Source organism: Oryzias latipes, chromosome 13, assembly GCF_002234675.1.
Source record: "Oryzias latipes chromosome 13, ASM223467v1".
Classification (NCBI taxonomy): Eukaryota; Metazoa; Chordata; class Actinopteri; order Beloniformes; family Adrianichthyidae; genus Oryzias; species Oryzias latipes.
In genome coordinates, this window is record NC_019871.2 from 3,489,325 (window position 1) to 3,510,263 (window position 20,939).

Sequence of the window (20,939 nt, forward strand, 5' to 3'; positions counted from 1 at the left end):
GTAAGTAGGCCAAGTTTTTGTGGTCGGTCCATACTATGAATGGTTGATCTGCCCCCTCCAACCAATGCCTCCATTCCTCCAGAGCGAGTTTGATGGCCAGTAGTTCCCTATTCCCGACATCATAATTTTGTTCCGCAGGAATGAGTTTTTTCGAAAAGAAAGCACAGGGTTTCAATTTGCCAGAAGGAGATTCTCGTTGGGATAGCACAGCCCCTACACCAGAGTCTGAAGCGTCAACCTCGACGATGAATTGTTTATGAGGGTCTGGTTGGATGAGAATGGGTGCGGAGGTAAACAGTGCCTTGAGTTTTCTGAAAGCAGAGTCAGCGGCAGGATTCCAAACATAGGGTAGTTTGACAGACGTGAGTTGGGTGAGGGGGGATGCGATACTGCTGTAATTACGAATGAACCTTTGGTAAAAGTTGGCAAAGCCCAGGAACTGCTGCAATTTCTTGCGAGATACGGGAATGCCCCAATCAGAAACGGCTTGGATTTTGGAGGGATCAGGTCTGATTTGTCCAGCCTCAAGGATGTAGCCCAGAAAGGTAACCGAATCGACGTGAAACTCACATTTTTCCGCTTTAACAAAAAGCTTATTTTCTTTTTTTTTTTTTTTTTTTTTTTTTTTTTTTAACTTGTCCTGTCCAACAGCTAGGCAAACAGATGAGAGCTGAGGGCCTCTTGTGTTGGACATATTTTATTTTAACAAGAGGGGTTATTCATCTTCAGACAAACTTAAGGTATGTCTGAATAAACCCCTTTTGTAATTGAGGCCAAAATTTATTAATTTCAATCATGTTTGAAAATCTTTGGTGTTGGACCGGACGGAAAAGGAAAGAGGGGAAGAAGAGAGAGGGACGTTAGAGAGAGGGGGGGGTAGGAGGGTGATAATAGGAGGGGAAGGGGGGTAAGACCATGAAGCAGCATAGAGCAGACAGGTTTACTGGTTGTTTATCGTTACGGTACGGTTCAAATGTAGTACAAAAAGGGCGGGGCCTGTTCACACACACTCAAATATTATCAACACACCTGCTAGCCGCAAAAATGTCCACATGTCAACATGCACACAAAACAGATAGTGTTCACGAACGCATACCTATGCCTTTAAACCAACTAGTGTGAAATCTTTCATTCATTCAATCATGCAAACTATTAGTGCAAAGGTGAGCTAACACCTGTGCTCAGGTGAGTGTTTATGTTCTTCTAAAATGGATGGTGGAATGTGAAAAGAAGGAGGAGGAGCGCCCAGCCACCCCCACACCCATACCCCCGCCGCAGCAGCAGCGGCAGCCGGAATTCCCCCAACGCCACACGGGAACAGGCAGGGAACAACCGCCCCCCGGGCGACCAAGACCGCCACCCAGGCCAGGGCCAGCCGGACCGCCGCGAGGCCCCCAGAGCCAGAGAGCAGGGAGGCGCAGAGGGAAAGAGAGCGCCGCCCCAGCCCAGCCAGGAAAGCAGCCCCCCGCCGCGCCGGAAGAGCCCAACGCAGGGCCCCACCGGAGAGGGACGCCCACAGCCCCAGACGAGCACCCCACCACCACCCAGGAGTTCCGGGCATCCCCCCGCCCCGACCCCAGGTACGAGCCAGGACCCCCCAAGGGAGACCCGCTCCGCACTCCAGGCAGCCACCCACCCGGCCCACGGTTGGTCCAGGTAGGAGCAAGGCAGGGGCCCGCCGCCCCCGCCCAGGAGGGGGGAACCCCGGGGAAAAAAGGGCGGCCCACAAGGGATGTTATAAATATGACCCGACCAGGCTCGGCCATGTTGGAAGTTTGGCGGGGCGAGTCTGACGTGGTGGCGATGATCTGTGAGATTACTGGAGTAAATGAGGATGTCATCTAAATAGACGAAAACAAAGCGGTTTATAAATTCACGGAGGACGTCATTGACTAGACGCTGAAAAATGGCAGGAGCGTTGGTAAGGCCGAAGGGCATGACTAGGTACTCGTAATGCCCGAGAGGAGTGGTGAACGCAGTTTTCCACTCGTCTCCCTCACGAACCCGAACGAGGTGGTAGGCGTTGCGGAGATCCAACTTAGAGAAGATGTTGGCTCCCTGGACAGAATCAAAAACAGAATTTATAAGTGGCAGGGAGTATTTATCTTTCACAGTAATTTGGTTGAGTTCGCGGTAGTCGACACACGGCCTGAGGGTCTTATCCTTTTTCTCAACGAAAAAGAACCCCGCCCCGACGGGGCGGCCGAATGTGACCGAGGGAGAGAGCTTCCTGCACGTAACTCTCCATAGCAGTTCTTTCAGGCCCAGAAAGATTAAATAATCTTCCCTTAGGAAGGGGGGCTCCATTTAGGAGTTCGATGGCGCAATCATAGGGCCTATGCGGGGGTAGGGCACAAGCCTTAGATTTACTGAACACAGTTTTCAGATCATGATAGCAAGGCGGTACCTTAGTGAGATCAATATCCTCCTGATCAGAGGGGTTAGCCGTGGAGGAGGAGGGAAGAGCAGAATGCAAACAGTTAGCCATGCAGTATGTACTCCAATTACTAACTCTAGAACTAGACCAGTCTATTTGGGGATTATGTAAACGCAGCCAGGAATACCCCAAGATAATCGGAGTTTGGGGTGAGTTGGTAACGTAAAACTGGTGGTATTCACGGTGATTACCGGATGAAATTAACTGAATGGGTTCAGTACGAAGAGTGATTTTGGAAAGCAATTTCCCTCCCAAACCGGCAGCCTTAACGGGGGTATCCAAAGATTCAACCGGAAGACCTAGTTGATGAACGAGACTAGAATCAATGAGGCTGTGTTCAGCACCTGAATCAATGAGAGCATAAAATTCATGGACATGATTAGGTCTTGGAAATTTGACAGGCATGAACAGAAAAGGCTTAGAGGTCTTTTCAGGCAGATCCCCTCGTGACCTGTCACTCAGCGAGGGGTTCGGGGGTTTAAACGGTTGGGACATTGAGAAACAATGTGACTGGCATCCCCACAATAAAAGCATAACCCCTCGTTGCGTCGCTTGAGTCTCTCTTCGGGGGAAAGTTTGGAGTGTCGTATCTGCATGGGTTCGTCCGGGAAAGAGCTAGAGGTGTCGGCGCTAGCTGCCGTCTGTTGGGGAACCAGAAACGGATGACGTGAAACATCCGGGGGGATCCGATGAGGGATTAAGCTTCGTTCCGCCTGACGCTCGCGGAGCCGAATATCCGAACGGAGCGCGGCGGTCACCAACTCCTCAAAATTATCTGCTTCTGGTTGTGTGCAGAGGTGATCTTTAATTTTTTCATTTAGGGATTGATAGAAAATTCCCTTGAGTGCAATGTCCGGCCAGCCTGCTTCAACTGCTAGAATGCGGAAGTCAACTATGTGATCGCTCACCGAACGGTTACGCTGCTTGAGGCTGAGTAACCGACGGGTCGCTTCTTCCTGTTTGCGGGGTTGATCGAAAACGAGGCAAAACTCCCCGATGAACCTTTCGAAGGGGAGATGTGAGAGAGGACTAGCGGCTAAGAAAGCCTGGGCCCACTGGAGAGCCTTACTGCGGAGTGCATTGACCACCAAAGAGATTTTGTGTTGATCGGAATGGTAATACCTGGGTGCTTGTTGGAAGATCAACCGGCATTGTAGTAGGTAACCGCTGCATGCTTCTACGTCACCATAGAATGGTTCTGGCTGTGACCGGATGTTTTCCTCCGGGGAGGCGGACGTGACGGCGATGGTGTCGCCGGAAACCGGGGACGTAGCAGGGGTGGTGGAACTGGATGCTTGGGCTGTGAGTCCGGCCAGAGTTTGCGTGATGTTGTCCAGGCGGCGGAATAACTCCTGTTGGGCGGCGGACATTTGAGTAAGGGCGTCGGACTGGCGGCCGAGCAACATACCTTGTTGGGTGATGGCAAGGCGGAGCCCGTCCGAGTCAGCTGAGTCAGGAGCTTTGCTATTTCGTTCTGTCATGGTTAGCAGGCAGAGACTGACTCAATTGCTGGAACCCTGAAGGACACAAGGCAAGCAGTGAGGTACGAGGAACAGGTTTTAATGAGGCTGCGAGGATGAAGCTGAGTCCCAGGTTTCCTGTGGTAGGCAGCGGAGATGGTTGGAGGGTCTTGGCGGCGTTAACCGTTGAAACCAGAGGAGCGACAGGAACGTGGACAACGAGGCGTGAGCAACCACCAGAAAGGTCCAAGCGAAGATGGGATCCTGAGACGAGGTAAGACAGACTGGGTTAGCATGGAACAAGGCAAACATGAAACTAGAATTTTACGAGGCCAGGAGATGCACCGAGGAAGTACAACGAACTAGCGTTGATTGCAGGTCCGTGGTCTCCTTAAGAACCTGTGGCCCGACGAGGATGAGGAGGTGCAGCTGGAGGCATCAGGTGTAGCTGATGAGGGGGAGGAGTCAGCCGGGGGCACCGTGACACATTTGTTGTTCATTAATATGTAAATGTCCCCTTTCCTTAGAAACAAAAGCTCAAATCTTAAATCTCAAAGTAAATTAATTTCAAGTAAAAACTTTTTCTGCTATAAATTACTAGGATCTAAAAGGAATGAAGGAGCTGATATACGTGTCTTATTAAAGCTGCACTTTTCAAGACGTGATCTTAGTTTGCAATTAGCGTGTCTCCTTCCGCAGCTTCACCGCTGACTGATGCTCGTGCAGACGTGGAAGCAGAACACTCGGTGGGCGGGTAATTACACTAATCGCAGCATAAATCATGGCGGGGACGGCAGCGTCGATACCGTTTTCCATCTCCCAGCTTCACGCTCAGGTAATGAACACTCGCACCTGTGGCAGCGCAAACCTCAATCAGCCTTCATGAAGGCTCCATGATGAGAATCAATATTTTATCCTTTGTTTAGCGGGCGGTCAACACCGATGCAGATGTTTTAAAACAGGAAATCAAAGGCTCACAATGAAACAATCATCAATCACTGGCATTCAGAAAGCAGGAGCCGGAGCAGTTATTCTTTTATTAGACAAATTCTAAACAGATTGCTGTTCCTCCCAAAATAATAAATACAGAGTACATCCAACATATTAAACCTTATGCTATAAAGGTTGTTGATGTGTTCATAGGCAGGTGAGTGTCTTTGGTTTCCTTCACTAAACAGGTGATTTTCTGGCAAGCAGCAAAGAGATCCTTCAGATCAGCGGTCCAGATTGACAGTAAATGTGACCTGGACTGAGTGGCCCCGCCCCCCTGGTGTTCCAAACAGGAAGCAGCGGCTGGCTCCAAGAAACCAAAACCCCTCAGACTTTCTATGGAGAAACAAACAGCTGCTACTCCGTCATTCTGTTGGTCAGAAGAACCATTCTGGCTCCAATACCTTTTTTTTTAACATGTTCTTGAAAATCCCCCCTTTTTTTCCCCAAGATTTTCTTTTCTGTAGTTCAAGTTATTTAAGTTAGAAACTGACCAATCAGATGCCTCAATAAAAGTAGGAGGAGCCTGGCCCTAGCATCCAACATTTAAATCTTTTGATTGAAAGATTTTCATGTGGCCGGCTTTCAAGTGGTCGAGATGTGGCCTCCCAACAAGCCCACTCCTGATTGGTGAGAGTGGTTGTCATAGAAACTCAGACTGACTCAGACCAATCACTGCTTAGTGACGTCGTCTGACTCCAACATGACGGCGTCCAGATTGCGAGAATAAAAATGGCGACTGAAATGACTTGGAGCATGAAGTAAACCATTTTCCATGTGTGACGTCATACGCGCTCAGTCCAGTCCCCAGATACGGTCATTGGCGGTCCTTAACCGTTTTTCTTTAACTTTTTGAGGGAAACGTTCATTTCAAATATCTGCAGGGGGTTTAAACTTCCTTTATAGGTTAGATTATGTGTAGGACCCGTTAAAATTGGATTCATACTTTACATTTAACCTTAAAAACAGAAGCTACAAGCATCAACTTGTCTGATTTTTGCAATAATAGTAAATGGTAATCCACCATGTTTCATTAATATTAACATTACAGAGAGAATCAGTCGTCACATAATATGTAGAAGGGTTTAGTGTTTGGGAATAACTGTCATAATTAATATAATAATTATATAATACAAAATAATATAATTATTTCAAGTTAAGACTCTTTGTTTATAAAGATTTATTTTATTTTGAAGTTCAAAACTCATTTCTGGTTTTCTCTCTGACTCTTTTCTGTGCAAAGAAACTTTTGTTTGTTGGTTTTAATAACTTTGCTGTTTTCATTTTAGTGTTTGGAGCAGCTTCTTTGAGAAGGAAGTCAATGCACAGAAGACATGTGACCGAGGAGAGTGACAAATCATTCAAGTGCATTGTGGGAAATCTTCAGGGCACTGGATTTGAAAATTGTATATTTGGCCACGGCCGGAAAATGGCAAACACCCTACAAAGTCTATTAATGAGTGAATTCGAACACAACCATAGCTGGATGTGGTGGAGAGAAACTGGTGGTTTTTCAAAATAAAACTTCCTTCAGGATCAGTAAATAAAGCCAAAAAAGACTGGTGCTGAGGTTTACAGCGACTCCTGTCTGCTTCACGGAGACGAGTCGACCGAACGTTTTCCTTCTGCCTTTTTCAAACAGGGAACATAAATCGAGCGTCACACCTTCATGAGAAAACCTTCACTCAATGATGGCAGAGCAAAAACGCATTCTAGTCACAGCTTTCCGCCTACAGACTGAGCATTTTCACCTCCGAGCTCCGTCTGACCTTTACAGATAAAGCACTGAGAGAAAGAGGAGGTGCAGAGAACGACTCTGCAGGACCTGGAGTGCAGCTGCAGAAAGGATCTGAGGACACCCCGGGGTGCCGCGCCCTGTAGCTTAATGCGGCACAGCGTGCGGGGAACCTTTCGGGGTCCTTTGTCACACGTTTCCCTCCGGAGTTCGGCGAGTCCCGAGCTTTCAGCACAGAAGGTCTTAATGGAGACTCTGGACATGCTGGAAATGTCAGGCTCCTGCTGAGGTCAGAGCTCCGCTGTCCGGACGGAGAAATGTTGGTCGACCAATCAAACATTTGCTTTAACTCTTCTGATCACAGCTGTGGGTTTGTCCCATCAGGCTGCGGCTGCACTTGATGAGATGGAAGGAAAATATGTAAATGAGTTTTAATTTAAGATTCTGGATTACCGGGATCATTTCCTCCTGAAATGTTTAAACCCTCAGATAGTCACAATTCTGTCCCCTATATGTTGTTTTTGTAGGTTAACTTTACTTTTCTAGACCACAGAAAAAACAAATTGTGAATATGAGATACAGTACAGACCAAAGGTTTGGACACACCTTCTCATTCAAATGAATGAGAAGGTGTGTCCAGACCTTTGGTCTGTACTGTACCTCCAATGATTTTCTTTACTGTGGAAGACTCTGAACCTTTGAGACAAACGTTTGATTTTTAGGACTCGTCTCTTTAACTTTAGCCTTTGTCTAATTATTAATGTTATGAACTTATTTAAATATTTGGCTTTTAAATGTTTTCTGTTTTTTATAACATTTGTACATTTATTACCTTTTCTATTGCTCAGTCTATACATTTCCTTCCCAAACTATTGGGAACTATTACCTTTTGATTTTTTTGTTTTTAATCTATTGTGTTTTATGGCCTGTCATTGTTTTAACGTGTGTTTATGTATGGATTTGATGTCAGGCACCTTGAGTTCTACAGAATGTTGATGAAATAAAAAAAAGTGGTTTGTTGTTGGCTGGTTGTTTACTTGGTTGGTTGGCGGTACCAACCAGCCAGCGGTAAATGAAAACATTGATGCCAGAGTAGGTCACTGATGACGTCTTCCTAAAACAAAGAGCCGAGCTGAGGAGGATTTAGGTCACTTCAAAATGGAGGTTTGTTTTCTGACTTTGGCAGAAAACCTGGGGGGTAGTCCAGAAAACATGTTTAAACTAGCCTGACTTTAAGCCTTAACTCTGGCTGAAATCTGCCTGAACTTGTTTACTCGGGGTATGTCGGTTCCAAAAGACCGGATATGAGTTGGCGTAATTACGCTCTACTTGGGTTAATGCACGTGCACGGTGAGTACATAAAGACATTCTCAATGGATCGCCGATTTCCGGAGTCACCATGGAAACGCGTGGAGATAAAAAGAGACCGCTAATACTTCAGTGAGACGGAGTCGGAAATTAATGACGGCGTATGAAGATTATACGCCCATCAAAAAAGTGATACAGCTGCATCTGAAAAAGAAAGAGTTTCTGCTTGGAGAAAAAGAACTGACAAAGTAAACGCACGAGTTTTTGTCTCATATCTATTTTCATTGTGACGCATATATATAACTTGTAATATGACGATAATGTGACGCCTGGATTCATCGCTTTCTCCAAAAGTCTGAAGTGACCCTGATTGTCAGCAGAGTTCTGACCTGCAGACAAGTTGACCTCAGCTTTCAGCGCCGCTGATAACAGCTGAATTAGGATACGGACCTGAATCTAATGTCTGCAGACATAACAGTGAAAAGATCTATAAACTCTGTTTAAACCCAGAAGAACGGCTGTTAATCAGCAGAAGGAATACCAACCTTGGTCATTTAACAGAATATTGACCCTTTTTTATTTTAATTTATTTCAGAGCATTAACTTATTATACAAAAAAATGCTTAATCAATTATTGAAAATGGTTAAATTGATTGATTTCTAATAATAATAATAATAATACATTTTATTTAAAAGCGCCTTTCAAAATACCCAAGGTCCCCGTACAAAGTTAGAGGTAAAACACAATAAAATCACAACATGTTAAAAACAATAGATAAATTGGATTCATCAGCTGACAGAAGATGATTTTTGTAATGTAATTCTGCACATATTTTAACTTTTGATACTTGAGCAATTATTGCTATGAAAGATTTTTGAAACAGTGTTATGTCTATTTTACCGATATAGTATTATTTTTTTAATCATATAAATGACTTCTATAAGTAATGTAATCTGCATTTATTTTTAATAAATGATCTACATTTGCCATGTTGATTTCTGAAATAGTTATTTTTACATAATAATTAAGTAATTCATCTTTATTGCTTTATTGACACCTAATGATTCTTAATTCTGTCTGATAAAAGTTAGGAACCGGATGATGATAAATCATGTAATAAAATGGTTACGGTAGAACAGGGGTGGGATTACATAAGTTTGCTTCCTTTCACTCCATTTTAAGCAAAATTTATTAATATGTCTAATTATCCTAAGTTCGATAGGTCATTGTATGAATGTATAACTGATGATTGTATTGTTTTTGTGTATTATTCTTATTTGATTCCTTGAAATAAACCATTTCAAATCAAATCAAATCAAAAAACTTAAATGAATTACTTCTACTGGTAACAAGTCTTTGATTGAATTTTTTTCCAAACTAAGTTCTTACGTTTACCCAACTCAATATTTATTTTACAATTCAAATTTACACATTTATCTAACTAAATGTCATATTACTCCAATTTAATTAAATATTTTTCCGTTTTAATTTATTGTACTTCTTAAACTCTCATATGTCTAAGTTTGAGCCTGCAGATATACTCATTTTATAAAAATAAAAAGAAAGAAACAATATACATATGCAGCACGAAACATGTCTTTTACTATTTCTCTGACTTTAATTTTGAACAGTAGTGGTGCTAAATAAACTCATCCTCTCCCTCCCTCTCACTCATGGTGCAGAAGGAATTAAACATAACAGGACAAATAACTAGACAAAACACAGTAAAACAGCTAAACAACTAAACACATTTGGTCAAAAAGCCACACTTAAACCCAAATCCATCCAGACAGGCAAAGGGAATGGTATCCCACAATTCCTTAGGGTGCCAATATAACAGGAGCACCAAAGTTACACCAACTTAATTGAATTAATTTGAATGAAAGTAAAATAAATGTCTGAAAACTACATGTTATTTTTAAACTGACTTAAGTAAAAAAAAAAGATTTATCTTAACTGAAGCAAATAATTAATTTAGATCAAAGTAAAAAGTTTATTTTTCCAACATCCATATGTGGTCTTGTCACCCTCTCATGGTGGAAAAAGTATTATTTGAGCTTCTTCATCCACTAAATCATCTTCAAATGGACACGCCATGCTGCTTCACCTCTCTGTAAACAAACTAAACTTCAACTAAACCTGCTCCAGACCAGGTTATGTTCAGAGCATGAGTCGCTATGGCAACTAAACATACCCTGAAACATACCTCCATTTCTGGAACTGAAAGCTTAACGTCAAAGTTACTGTGGAAGCTACCATAACCTGCTGTCTGGAATACCCCCCTGCCCTTCAATGAAGCATCTGTTTACCTTCATGGTGTGAAAAGGGTTCAGATCAGAAATAATGGCTGGTGTCACTCTGCTCTTCTCAAAGCCACACATGAGGCTTAAACACAGAGACACACAGGGAGCGAGAAGGTGCCAAGAGCCTGCATACATCCATCTGTTGAGTTCAGGCTTTTGCTGCGAAGCCAAACGACACAAAACACGTCCGTGCACGACTCTGCCAGCCAAAAAGAACACCTTTGCTTCACATGAAGCTAAAAATGCAAAAAAGGATGGAAATGCAGAGCTTTAAGGTCAAACTTATGCGCATTACTTTTTCATATATTGTCCTTTTAGTTGAGTTGACGGAAGGTTTGTTGAATAATAACCAATTAAGGTCAGATTAAACCCAGACTTTCTTTCTGTCTGTTCTGCCAAATGTCTTTTTATAAAATGTGAACACGTTTTAAAATGAACACTGCAGCTAATCACCACTCCATTTACCGGGGATGAAACAAAGGAAGAATGAGGCTGTCCAACTCAGCAACATGTAAGGATACTGACGGAAAACATTTAGTTTGACATGCAATCACAGAATTAACTTACAGTAGGTTACTCAGGCCCAATAAGCCAAAAGACAAACATGTTTTTATTTCGATGGTAATGAAGTTCTTAGAAATGGTATTTTGTTCCTATTGCTGTAGGCATGATAGACCACAAACGCAGTACTATTTCAAAGATTTTCCTTCTATATTGTTATGAAAGCACTTTTCTGACTTAACGGCAAAATCAGTTTAAGAAAGCTGTTTGTGAATTTCAGATCTATTGGAAACTTTTTTGCATTTCTTTGTTGGCATTATAGTTGCTGATGGCACTGTTGTCAACATTTTGAATTTATCACTTTAATGTCGTAAACGTAGCTGATCCCATTTACGCAATTAACGTCATTCCAACGGCCACGTCTCTCCGCAACAGAGTCAGCTGGTTTAGGGTAAACGCGTGAACACGTCACCACTGTAAAGTGCTGCACAGCAGTGCAAAGCTGCTTTTTATCCCGCTTCAAAGTCCGTTGGAATTATTGTTAATTGCATAAACGGTTGAAGAGTTACGGTAGTCGAAAGAGCATCAACACGGGAGTTAAAGCTCCAGAACTAAAGGGTTAAGAAGTTTGCTTTAAACTAATGAGCAAATTATTGATACCCAATTGCCATTCGTGGGATTAATCAGGGACAAATTACCCCCATTAACGGATAAATCTGTGCAGAAGCGACGGTGAGCCTCGAGGTCACGGGCCTGACTGATCCCAGCGGATCTACGGCTCTGACTGGCCGTCATTCTTTAAAGTTTCTAAGATTATTTGTAGAAACATTTTCATCTGAATCAGTACGAGATGCAGCTTTGATCATCAGAATCAAACTAAAGATTACAAATCATGAAGCATGAGGATCAGGCTCCTCCATCCTGTGCTGCCATGAGCATCTTTCTTCCTCCTCATCGTAGTGCAGTTTTTTTTGATTGGCAGGCATCATTTAAAGTCTGGCCACTCGGTAACACCAGCGCCCTGCCAGCATGCGTGGGTGTGTGCATCTTGCAGAAAATGCAGTAATGTGTTGCAGACACGTCTCCGCGCTGCAGTCTGGACCAGAACGCTCTTTAATGATGTGAATCACCGAGGTAGCTGAGCTGACTCACACGCAATTAAAGGAACAGGAGGGGGCGGAGTCTGGGCCTCCGAGCCGCGTGGTACAACGCTCTGGAAAAATATCTGCATCTGTCCGGATTTTTGGAAATTTTTTAGATTTGTGTATTTTTCTTTTGGAATAAGACGCAGGAAAATATCAAACTGAGTAAAAATTTCACACAACAAAATAACAACAACTGTTGGAACATTTGGAAATGTATAAATTAGAAATTGGGAAATTGCACGAACAAATGTGACTTCGTGACCTTTTTTTAGTACCTATCCACCCATTTATAGAATCCACTGAATCCTTTTTCTGTCATGGGGCGGGCGGGCGTGGGGGGGGGGGGGGGGGTGGAGCCCATCTTAGCTCGCTGGAAGAAAACCCACAAACGCATGAGGAGAACATGCCAACTCCACACAGAAAGATCCCTGTTGGGATTTGAACCAGGACCTTCAAGAGCTCTAACCACTACCCCCCCATGCAGCCCACAAACATCAAAGATGACCATTTGATTAATCGGTGAAAAACCTGCCTGTCTCTGTGCAAAAAGTTTCTAGGCCCTAAATCCTTAAGGTCCTATATAGCGCCGCCCCTCGCCATCCCTCTCCTCTCTGCAGAATTGCAACAAAAACTGCAGCAACCCACCTCACCCCACTTTCCATCTAACACTGGAAAGACCAAAGGTGAATAAAGATTACTTAATGTCTCCGCCCACAAACATGTGACCCACCAGCTGATTACAATGACCGCCAATAATTCTATAATCAAAACACACAAAAAACATATTCATTCACCATAATAGACACCATGGTTAATTAATTCATGGCACCTACAACCGCTACCAACCTGCTGCGGGGATTCTGTACTTTACTCCCCTTAAGATGCAGCCGCTCCTCTCTACAACCAACCCAACAAGCCACATCACCCATCCAAACCCACCCTGAACGGATGACTGTTACCAAAGCTTTTACAAACAGACTGACCTCCATGGCTCTGAATTCTAAAAAAATATGTAAGAGTATTCAGTGATTAGTCATTTCTAGTGAAGGTTTTGTCAGTTTTAGAAACCTTTTTTGTGTTAGAACTGTAGAAATCAGCCATTATTGTCTTTCCCTACATTTCTGCAGTCAGACATCCATCGAGGAGCCGTCTCTCGTGTGGCGGCACAGTTAGTCTTAACGGACCAATTTCCCCGTCATGATCACCTCCGACCTCGGCGTCAGGGTCTGAAGAGGGGCGCGCCATACAGCGACTACACTGACAGGGGGCCGGGCCGTCGGAGGGTGAGGTGAAGGTGGTGGGAAGAGGACGACGAGTGCGAGCGTTCGCGTCGCCGCTGATTAGCCGCCTCTGACGTCACCCCTCCCATCCGCCTTCGCGCTAATCAAGGCCATGCCTGGCAAACAGGGAAATGATTTCTCTCCCTCCCCACCTTCCCAGCAGGAGCATTAACACCCTCAGAGCGAGTTTGCATCCTGCGATGAATCCATCAAACCCTCCAGCAGCTGCTTGTTAGAGGAGAGCTGGCCGGAGGGAAGCCGCAGTCCACACAGTCAGCACTTCTTTAGGTGACATTTTATTTCCATTTCAGCATTTTTTGGCGTGGAAGCTTGAGGCAATAATGTCGTCAGGGGTGAAACTGCGGAGAGTGAAAGGAGTTTCTGTAGGTTTGACAGACCAAACTCAATCAAGTTTCTTGGTTAGAAAAAGTGCTCCAACTTCAGGAAACATTGAGAAATCCCGCTCACTCAAAACAAAGAAAAGTTATTCCACTATTATTAAGGCAGCAAGCGATAAAAGCAGTAAGAATCCAGGTCACAGAAGACGACAAAAAGAGTCCAAAGTGGCAGATCTACAGAGCGGCAGCTGGAGATGGAAGAGCGTGAAGGCAGGTGAGCTGATTCCAGACGTGAGCCGATGGAAGGACGGACACAGAACCAGCAGGTCAGAGGAAAACGGAGAAGATCCAAACCAAAAGGCTTAAGAAAGCTCAACATACGACACCAACGTGGGAGTCCAGAAACCAGAGACGCTTCGCACTGAAAATGGTTTTGAGGATTTATATCACTTTCCCCAAAAAGTCATGTTATTGTTCATGAATAATAATCTGCACATATTTCTAAACTTTGAGACTTGATCTACATGTACTATGTTGATTTCTAAAATAGAGTTTTGTCTATTTTAAGTAATTATTAAGTACTTCATCTTTATCATGTGATTTATTAATACTTAAGTATTCTTAATGACCCAAAACTGTGCTGATAAGTTTAATGACAGTGTTCAACATTTTTCATTTGCTTTTAGACTTGAGGAATTCAAACTGACTGAAAGCTAAAATGGATCAGAACCAGAAATTTAAGAAGCACCGTAAAGAAAACTGTCTTTTTTCTCTGTCCATCACTTTATTTATAGCACCTTAAAACAGCAAGTTTTGAACACAAAACATAGCATTTAGTGTTTTTGTCGAGTTTGTTCACATTTTAAACACGCAAACCTTTGATAAAATGGTAAATGGCGTATACTTGTATCGCACTTTTCTACCTACAAGGCCTACAAAGCGTTTTACATTCACAGACCCAGTCACACACTCATTCACCCACACAGTCACACACTCATTCACACAGTCACACACACATTCACCCAGTCACACACTCATTCACCCAGTCACACACTCATTCACACAGTCAAGGCCTGTTCACACCGGGACGAATTTCGAAGTTACAGTAAAACACAACTTGGGGGCGCTCAAACACAAAACTGCCTTGCTGAGCACACATACCAGCGAAGAAGATAGACGCCAAGTAGCGTCTACACAGCCGCGAAGAAATAATGACGGACATTCTAAAATATCCCCCTTACCAAGCACCAGTTGGAGCTACTGATGCTTGAAATATTCATGTTTTCTTTGTATGATTCTGACAAGCGTGTAAATACTTGCTCTCTTCTTCTGAGTGAAAAGCGACTTTAAGAATCGTAAAGTTGCGCAGCGCCACCTTGTGTACAGGAGTATTTCTGTTTACATTAAGCGCCATCTAATGTCAGGGAATGAAATTGCATGTTCGCTCGGCTCATCGTCAGTGAAAATCGCCTGGGTGTGAACACAAAAAACGTGGCGAAAAACGCTGGCGAATAACGCCTGGCGAATATTCGTCCCAGTGTGTACGGGCCTTCACACACACATTCACCCAGTCACACACTCATTCACCCAGTCACACACTCATTCACACAGTCACACACTCATTCACCCAGTCACACACTCATTCACAAATCAAAAAAGACGGCAACAGACAAGGCCGATGCTTGAGGCTCCTACAAGGCCCCTGAGGGCCAAATATACACAACAGAGGCACAACTGAGTTCTTTCAAAGATGGAAAATTAGATAAAGGAAAACATTTTTGAGTTTGACTGTTCCACAAAATGATTCCAATCTTTCTAAGTTCTTCACAAAAAAAGAAAATTAATCCAATTTGACATCGGTTTTTGGTGAACTGAAGGTATTTGTTTGTGGAAATCTGAAGGATCATCAAAGAGTCTAATTAAAGAAAAATGAAGCATCAGTTTTGATGTTTGAAGTTGATTCCAACGCGGTCGGCAGCTCATCCATTTTCCACCAGGATGGTGATGAAGCGCAGACCCCAGTGAGCAGGTAGGCGATTGTGTGACGGCGAGTGAATCACGGGCCGCCGCTCCAGCTGGTGAGGATGTCACACCTCGCCTGATCTGGGCCGGAACGCGATCCGTGCCTCTTCTCCGACAGGAAATGAATGCCTCACACAATGCCAGGAGCGGAAACATGCAAAAAATCGGCCAAAAGGTTTGATAACTGCAGATTTTAATCTGAAAAAACCTGGAGCTGAACGTCAGCATGACTCATGCAAAACTGGGAATATTCATTCCCAGTTTTGCTCCTAAAGGAGGCGATGGATCTTTAAGGGATGGGAGGGGGGGCGTCAGCATGATGGATGTGAAGCCTGATGCTGCTTCAGAAGCTGGAGAAGTTCCGAAAACGTGGTCGATAAGCCGCTCTTCAGATTGACTTCACGGTTCATCAGAGGCAGATCATCATAATTAGATGAGCTCAGGGAAGGTCAGCAAAGTTTGATGAAGATTGAGGAGGACAACACTTCAACGATGAAGACTCGTCAGCTTCACTCGGATGCCCACAGAGTATTTCTCTGCAGGCTTTGGATCAAGTTTGTTTAGTTTTTGTTTAACGGCAGATCTTGCAGGTTTTTCAGACGTCTGAGTTTCCAAGAAGATTTTAAAAAGTGAGTGTGCAGACCATGAAGGTTGATGAAAAAGGAGCATAAAAGAGATAAACGGCTTGCTTCTATAAACCTGTTGAACTTCAGACAGATTTTAAATGACAAACGGCTCTTTGACAGCAGGACTGGGCACTGAAAAAATTCAAACCTTTATTTAAAGACTGCCTGGAACGGGAAAAACATTATCAATAAACGTAATCTTTTTATCATCACTTGGGATCAGAATGAAGTTAAAAATGAAAACGAGTTTGTTTTTTAGCCCTGTTCTACTGAAGATGGGCTCCTGTGTTGGATTAAACCCTTTCCTACAGTCGCAGCATAAACCATTTATGTGTTTGAGGCTAAACTTGATCTTTTGAGCTCCAGACTGAAGACAAAGAGAGATGTGGAGGAAACACGAGGATAGAAAAAGTTAAGGCGTAAAGTTGAAGAAGAAGAAGAGAGAAAGAGAAGAAAACAGGCATTCAGGAAAGAAACAAGACTTGCATGAAGCCTAACATTACAGTATCTAAAGCAAATGTACATAAATAAGAAAAAAAATGTGGCTTTTTTCTACAAAGTCAAATATCTGCACAAGCATTCACATCTTTGCATGCGCCATTTCTTGACCGCAAGACGCATTTTGTTTAGTTTGTTTCTCCTCCTGTGCTCCAGCGTGTGCCACCAAGACTTTAGGAGGAGGCCGAGAGGGTGGAGTGAAGGAGGAAACACCAAACATGACATTTGATGGATCGTTGGAGCATTATGGGTAATGTAGTCAGGAGCCGGGTGGAGTGATACGTGCTGTTCTTCGATAAAAATAAATTGAACAAGTGAGAGTTTTGTTTTGTATTTCGTCCTTTATGTTACAACGTGTTGAGAGTTGCTGTCAACAAAGTTTGACTTTTGTTGTTTTGCTCTCTCTGCAAAGGCTGATTATTGCAGATAAAATACATGAACAACATCTTTCTGACCATTCACTGGCCTTATGGCCCCTCTAGGCATTCTGGGTTGTGTCGTCATGTTGTATGACTGTTTTGTTTCGCTTAAGGCGCCCTGTAATTCAGTGCACCTTACGGTCCGGACAATACAGTAATGTAATGCATAGAGGAGCACGTGTCAATTCACACAGGGGACCTTCATATATCATAGACATGTAGGCACACAGTCATCATGCAGCCTGTATGTATGTTTACTTGACTGAATGATTGGGTCAATGGATGTGAAAGGGGAGGTGGGGGGCCCACATGTGCCGTACCGGTTCCACCGCATGGAGCAAAAGACCCCCCTGGAAGGGAGAACAATGGAAAAACCCGACCGTCTGCTAAGGAAAAGTCAAGGTTTACATAAAAGCACGTGACACCAACTGTTATCTGAACCACACTGTATGTTTTGGTGTGACGGATCAATTCCCGCGAAGGTACCAAAAGTATTCGGCCTGCAATAACTGTCCGGGGTCCTGTTCGTGCTCCTGCGACTAATGATGACATCACACGACGGTAACACCCCTTGGACAAACTACATAGCTACGTAGCATCAACACTAGGGCTATAGGCTCTATGTTTTCATTTCACGTTTCATTTTGTGACCCAAAGTTCTTTTCCTCATAATTAATAATGCCATTTTGAATTTTAAGGAGTGTCTGACATAATTGTTTGTTACACCAAATGTATAATAGGGAGACACATTGGCAACATAAACTTATTTTTCCAACGTGAGTAAATGAATGACTGTATGAGAAACAATATTTGTTTTTTTATTGTGTGCAGTCTGGTTTAATTCGCCCAAATGTCAGCTTCTGACAGTTATGATCGCAAAGTTTCCTTTTTAAAACACATCGAAAGTATTAATATACTTATAAGATAAAAATAAATAAACAGCTCACCCCCCCCCCCCCCAATTTTTATGTATTATTCAAGTTACTGAAATAAACAACCATCCAAAAAAAAACAAAGAATTAGCACTGAAACAAATGCTAAATGCCTTGAATCCAATTTTCTGCTGGTCTCCACAGCTGGCCACAGATGATAAGCTGAAAGGGGAGTTCAAATAAGTCCCTTGTGATATATAGTGGGATATTTCCATGTACAAGTCATCCATGTTTCTCACGAAGAACGGTGTTAGCGTGTAACCCTGCGGACCAATCACTATCTCAAACATCATCAGACCAACGTACAGCCAATCACATAATGTGACGTCATCATTAGTCGCAGGACCCCGAAAAGTTATTGCAGGCAGAATACTTTAGGTACCTACAGCCCCTGTACGGCCGGATGTGACTATAGCTTAAAGTAATGCTGTGGATGTCAAGAAAAGTTTGGGAAAAGTTCACGTGAATCTAGAAACATTTTTCAAACGGTGTTGAAGCAAACAAAGTTTAAAGGAAGTGAAGGTCAAGTGGACACAACAGGCAAAAACACAGATGATCAATGAAAATGAAAACTTTTAGTAACGGCTTATCTGGACTTAGTTCTTGAAGTTGAATAGGTTTTGCCAAGGCGAAGTCCACATGAGTCCAGATTACCTTTTTGGTAAGTTTGTCTTCCATGGAATCATCCTTGACGAATGCCTCTTCCTAGATACTCATGGATGTTGGTTCACCTTTGTTTTGGGAAAAATCCCATCAAATGTTTGGTTTATTAAGCTTCGGCTACATCGACACGCCACACAAAAACACGTGTTGGTTGTTAAAAAAAAGGTTTTGCATCTTCTTTAGTGACAAAAAAAAAACAAAAAACTCAACCGACAAGAAGTTTTTGCTCATTTCCAGGTGTGCACCAAAAATCAGCCACGGGTTTTAGTTTTTCTGAGGAATTTTCTCTTTTTAAGACTGCATGACCTTTTTTTGTGTTGCTTTGACTTTCAATTCTTCCATTAAAAAGACTAAAATCTTCTTGACTCCACTTATGGCGCTCCAAAATGCCCGACTCTTACCAAGAAAGCAATAATTATTTTAAAAGGATAAACAAACTAATGGTTAAAGAGGCTGACTCATGAACCACAGTCTATTAACAAAACTTAACCGAGCAAAAACATTAAGATCTTCAGTAGCAGATTATCTAAAAACACCAGAAGAAAAGATCAAACCCTGGAGGACATTTCTCTCTGAATTCCTTGGATCATTGTCTTTCATCATCATCTCTATGATTGTCCTTCATCATCATCTCCATCGTTTGCCTTCATCATCATCTTCATCATTGTCTTTCATCATCATCTCCATGATTGTCCTTCAGGAATTCTTTCATTCTTAATTCTTCCTCAGGTTTTTAACAGAACTGATGACTTCAGTGACATCAGGGATGGATGTAACATTTGCTATAAGAAGCTGATTTTTAGGAGCAAAAACCTCCTCAAATTCCATAAACTAGAGATTATATCAGGAAGAAATATGACCAGGAAAATGAAACAAGCTAATTTCTAAATAATTATTGAAATGTACAAAAAGCAGAGCAGAGAGCTGTGGTAAAAACAAAGTTCAGAAAAAAACAGCAAAATGAAGACTTCATCTGAAAACCTAAAATCTACTGACATCCAGGTGATATTCATGAATCGATGCGTTCAGGAACGTCTGCGGTTTATGACTCTGCTGTGTTTAGGAACAAACATGTTTGATGGAAGCGAGGTTTACCTGCCAGAAAATGGTGTCTATTGTGTTTCCCAGGAAACCTTCTCTCGTTTCAGACGACAGGAGTTTGGGGCCGAGAATCGTCATAAACTCTTCAAAGTCGACCTGTCCGTCACCTGGAGCCAAAAAGCAAAAAGAAAAACGTTAACGCTGGAGACGCTAAAATCTGAGCAAGCACGCCACTTCCACAGTTTCTGAAAGACGTTTTCGCCCACACACATAACTGTATTATAGCTGGATCTCAATAAAGTTGACGTTATTAACTGTATTTTCTCCGACATGCGCTTTAAATGGGGATATTGTTTCATGAACCAAACTAAGAGTTTAAACCGATAACAAAGAAGACGGGGAAGTTGGGTAGAATTGGCCTAATAGTGAAACTTTACATAGCAGAAGGAATTTTCAAGAGAAATAGAGATAAATTGGAAGTAAAGGTTCTCCAAGATAGAGCCCTGAGGCACACCAAAAGGTTAAATAAGTTATTGTTAAAACAATTCAGACTTTTTCAGAGTCATTGATAGCGTGAAAGATTTTCAACTGAAGACAAATAGGAGAACAAAAGCCGTCAGAGCGTAAGGCTGGCCCCCGAACCAATGAATATATTTAGGTTTTTTTCTAAATATAGGTTTCAGGTTTTAAGTTTCATGATAAATAAACAGTTTTAATGATTTTGTTGTCTGTCTTTGTACCAATTACACTTTGCAATTAGAAAAGGTCTACCTACTAAATTTCTTGCTTTTATCAAATCGGGGTTCATTTAGAGACGGAGTCATTCCCGGTTCTTCCAGCTGCCTGGAATTATTTCTTCTTTAAGGAAATGTCCGTTCTGCCCTCACCATTGTAGTTTCTTATGCACATTCTTGTCATCTTTCTGGCATTATTATGAATATTCCTCTAGCTCTTGTTCTTTTTTATTTGTGTTTTTTCCACGCCATTGTCAATGTTTTTTTCTATTGCTGAAAAACTCCAGATCTGTTCGAGTCCTTCCTGCTTCTGGGTTTTCCTCTTTGGTGAGTTCTTCTAATGATTGCAATGGAATTGAAGATAAGATGAGACTTTTTCTTTGTACCTCAGTGGGGAAATCTCCATGTGGCAGAGTGACAGTTTATCACAACAGCATAAAACACAACATGTGGTTTAAATTTTTTTTTACTACATCACATATTTACACAGATTTTTATGTTTGTAC

General features: G+C 42.6%; 1 protein-coding gene across 1 annotated transcript in view; it reads right to left on the reverse strand.

Annotated features, from left to right (window-relative positions):
- The window catches only part of LOC101161177 (calcium-binding protein 8), a 57,704-nt gene that overhangs the window by 14,821 nt on the left and 21,944 nt on the right, over positions 1 to 20,939 (reverse strand). The window contains exon 4 of the mRNA XM_004075238.3: positions 19,754 to 19,866. Within this exon, the coding sequence (XP_004075286.3) occupies positions 19,754 to 19,866 (113 nt within the window). The remainder of the gene's footprint in view (positions 1 to 19,753; positions 19,867 to 20,939) is intronic.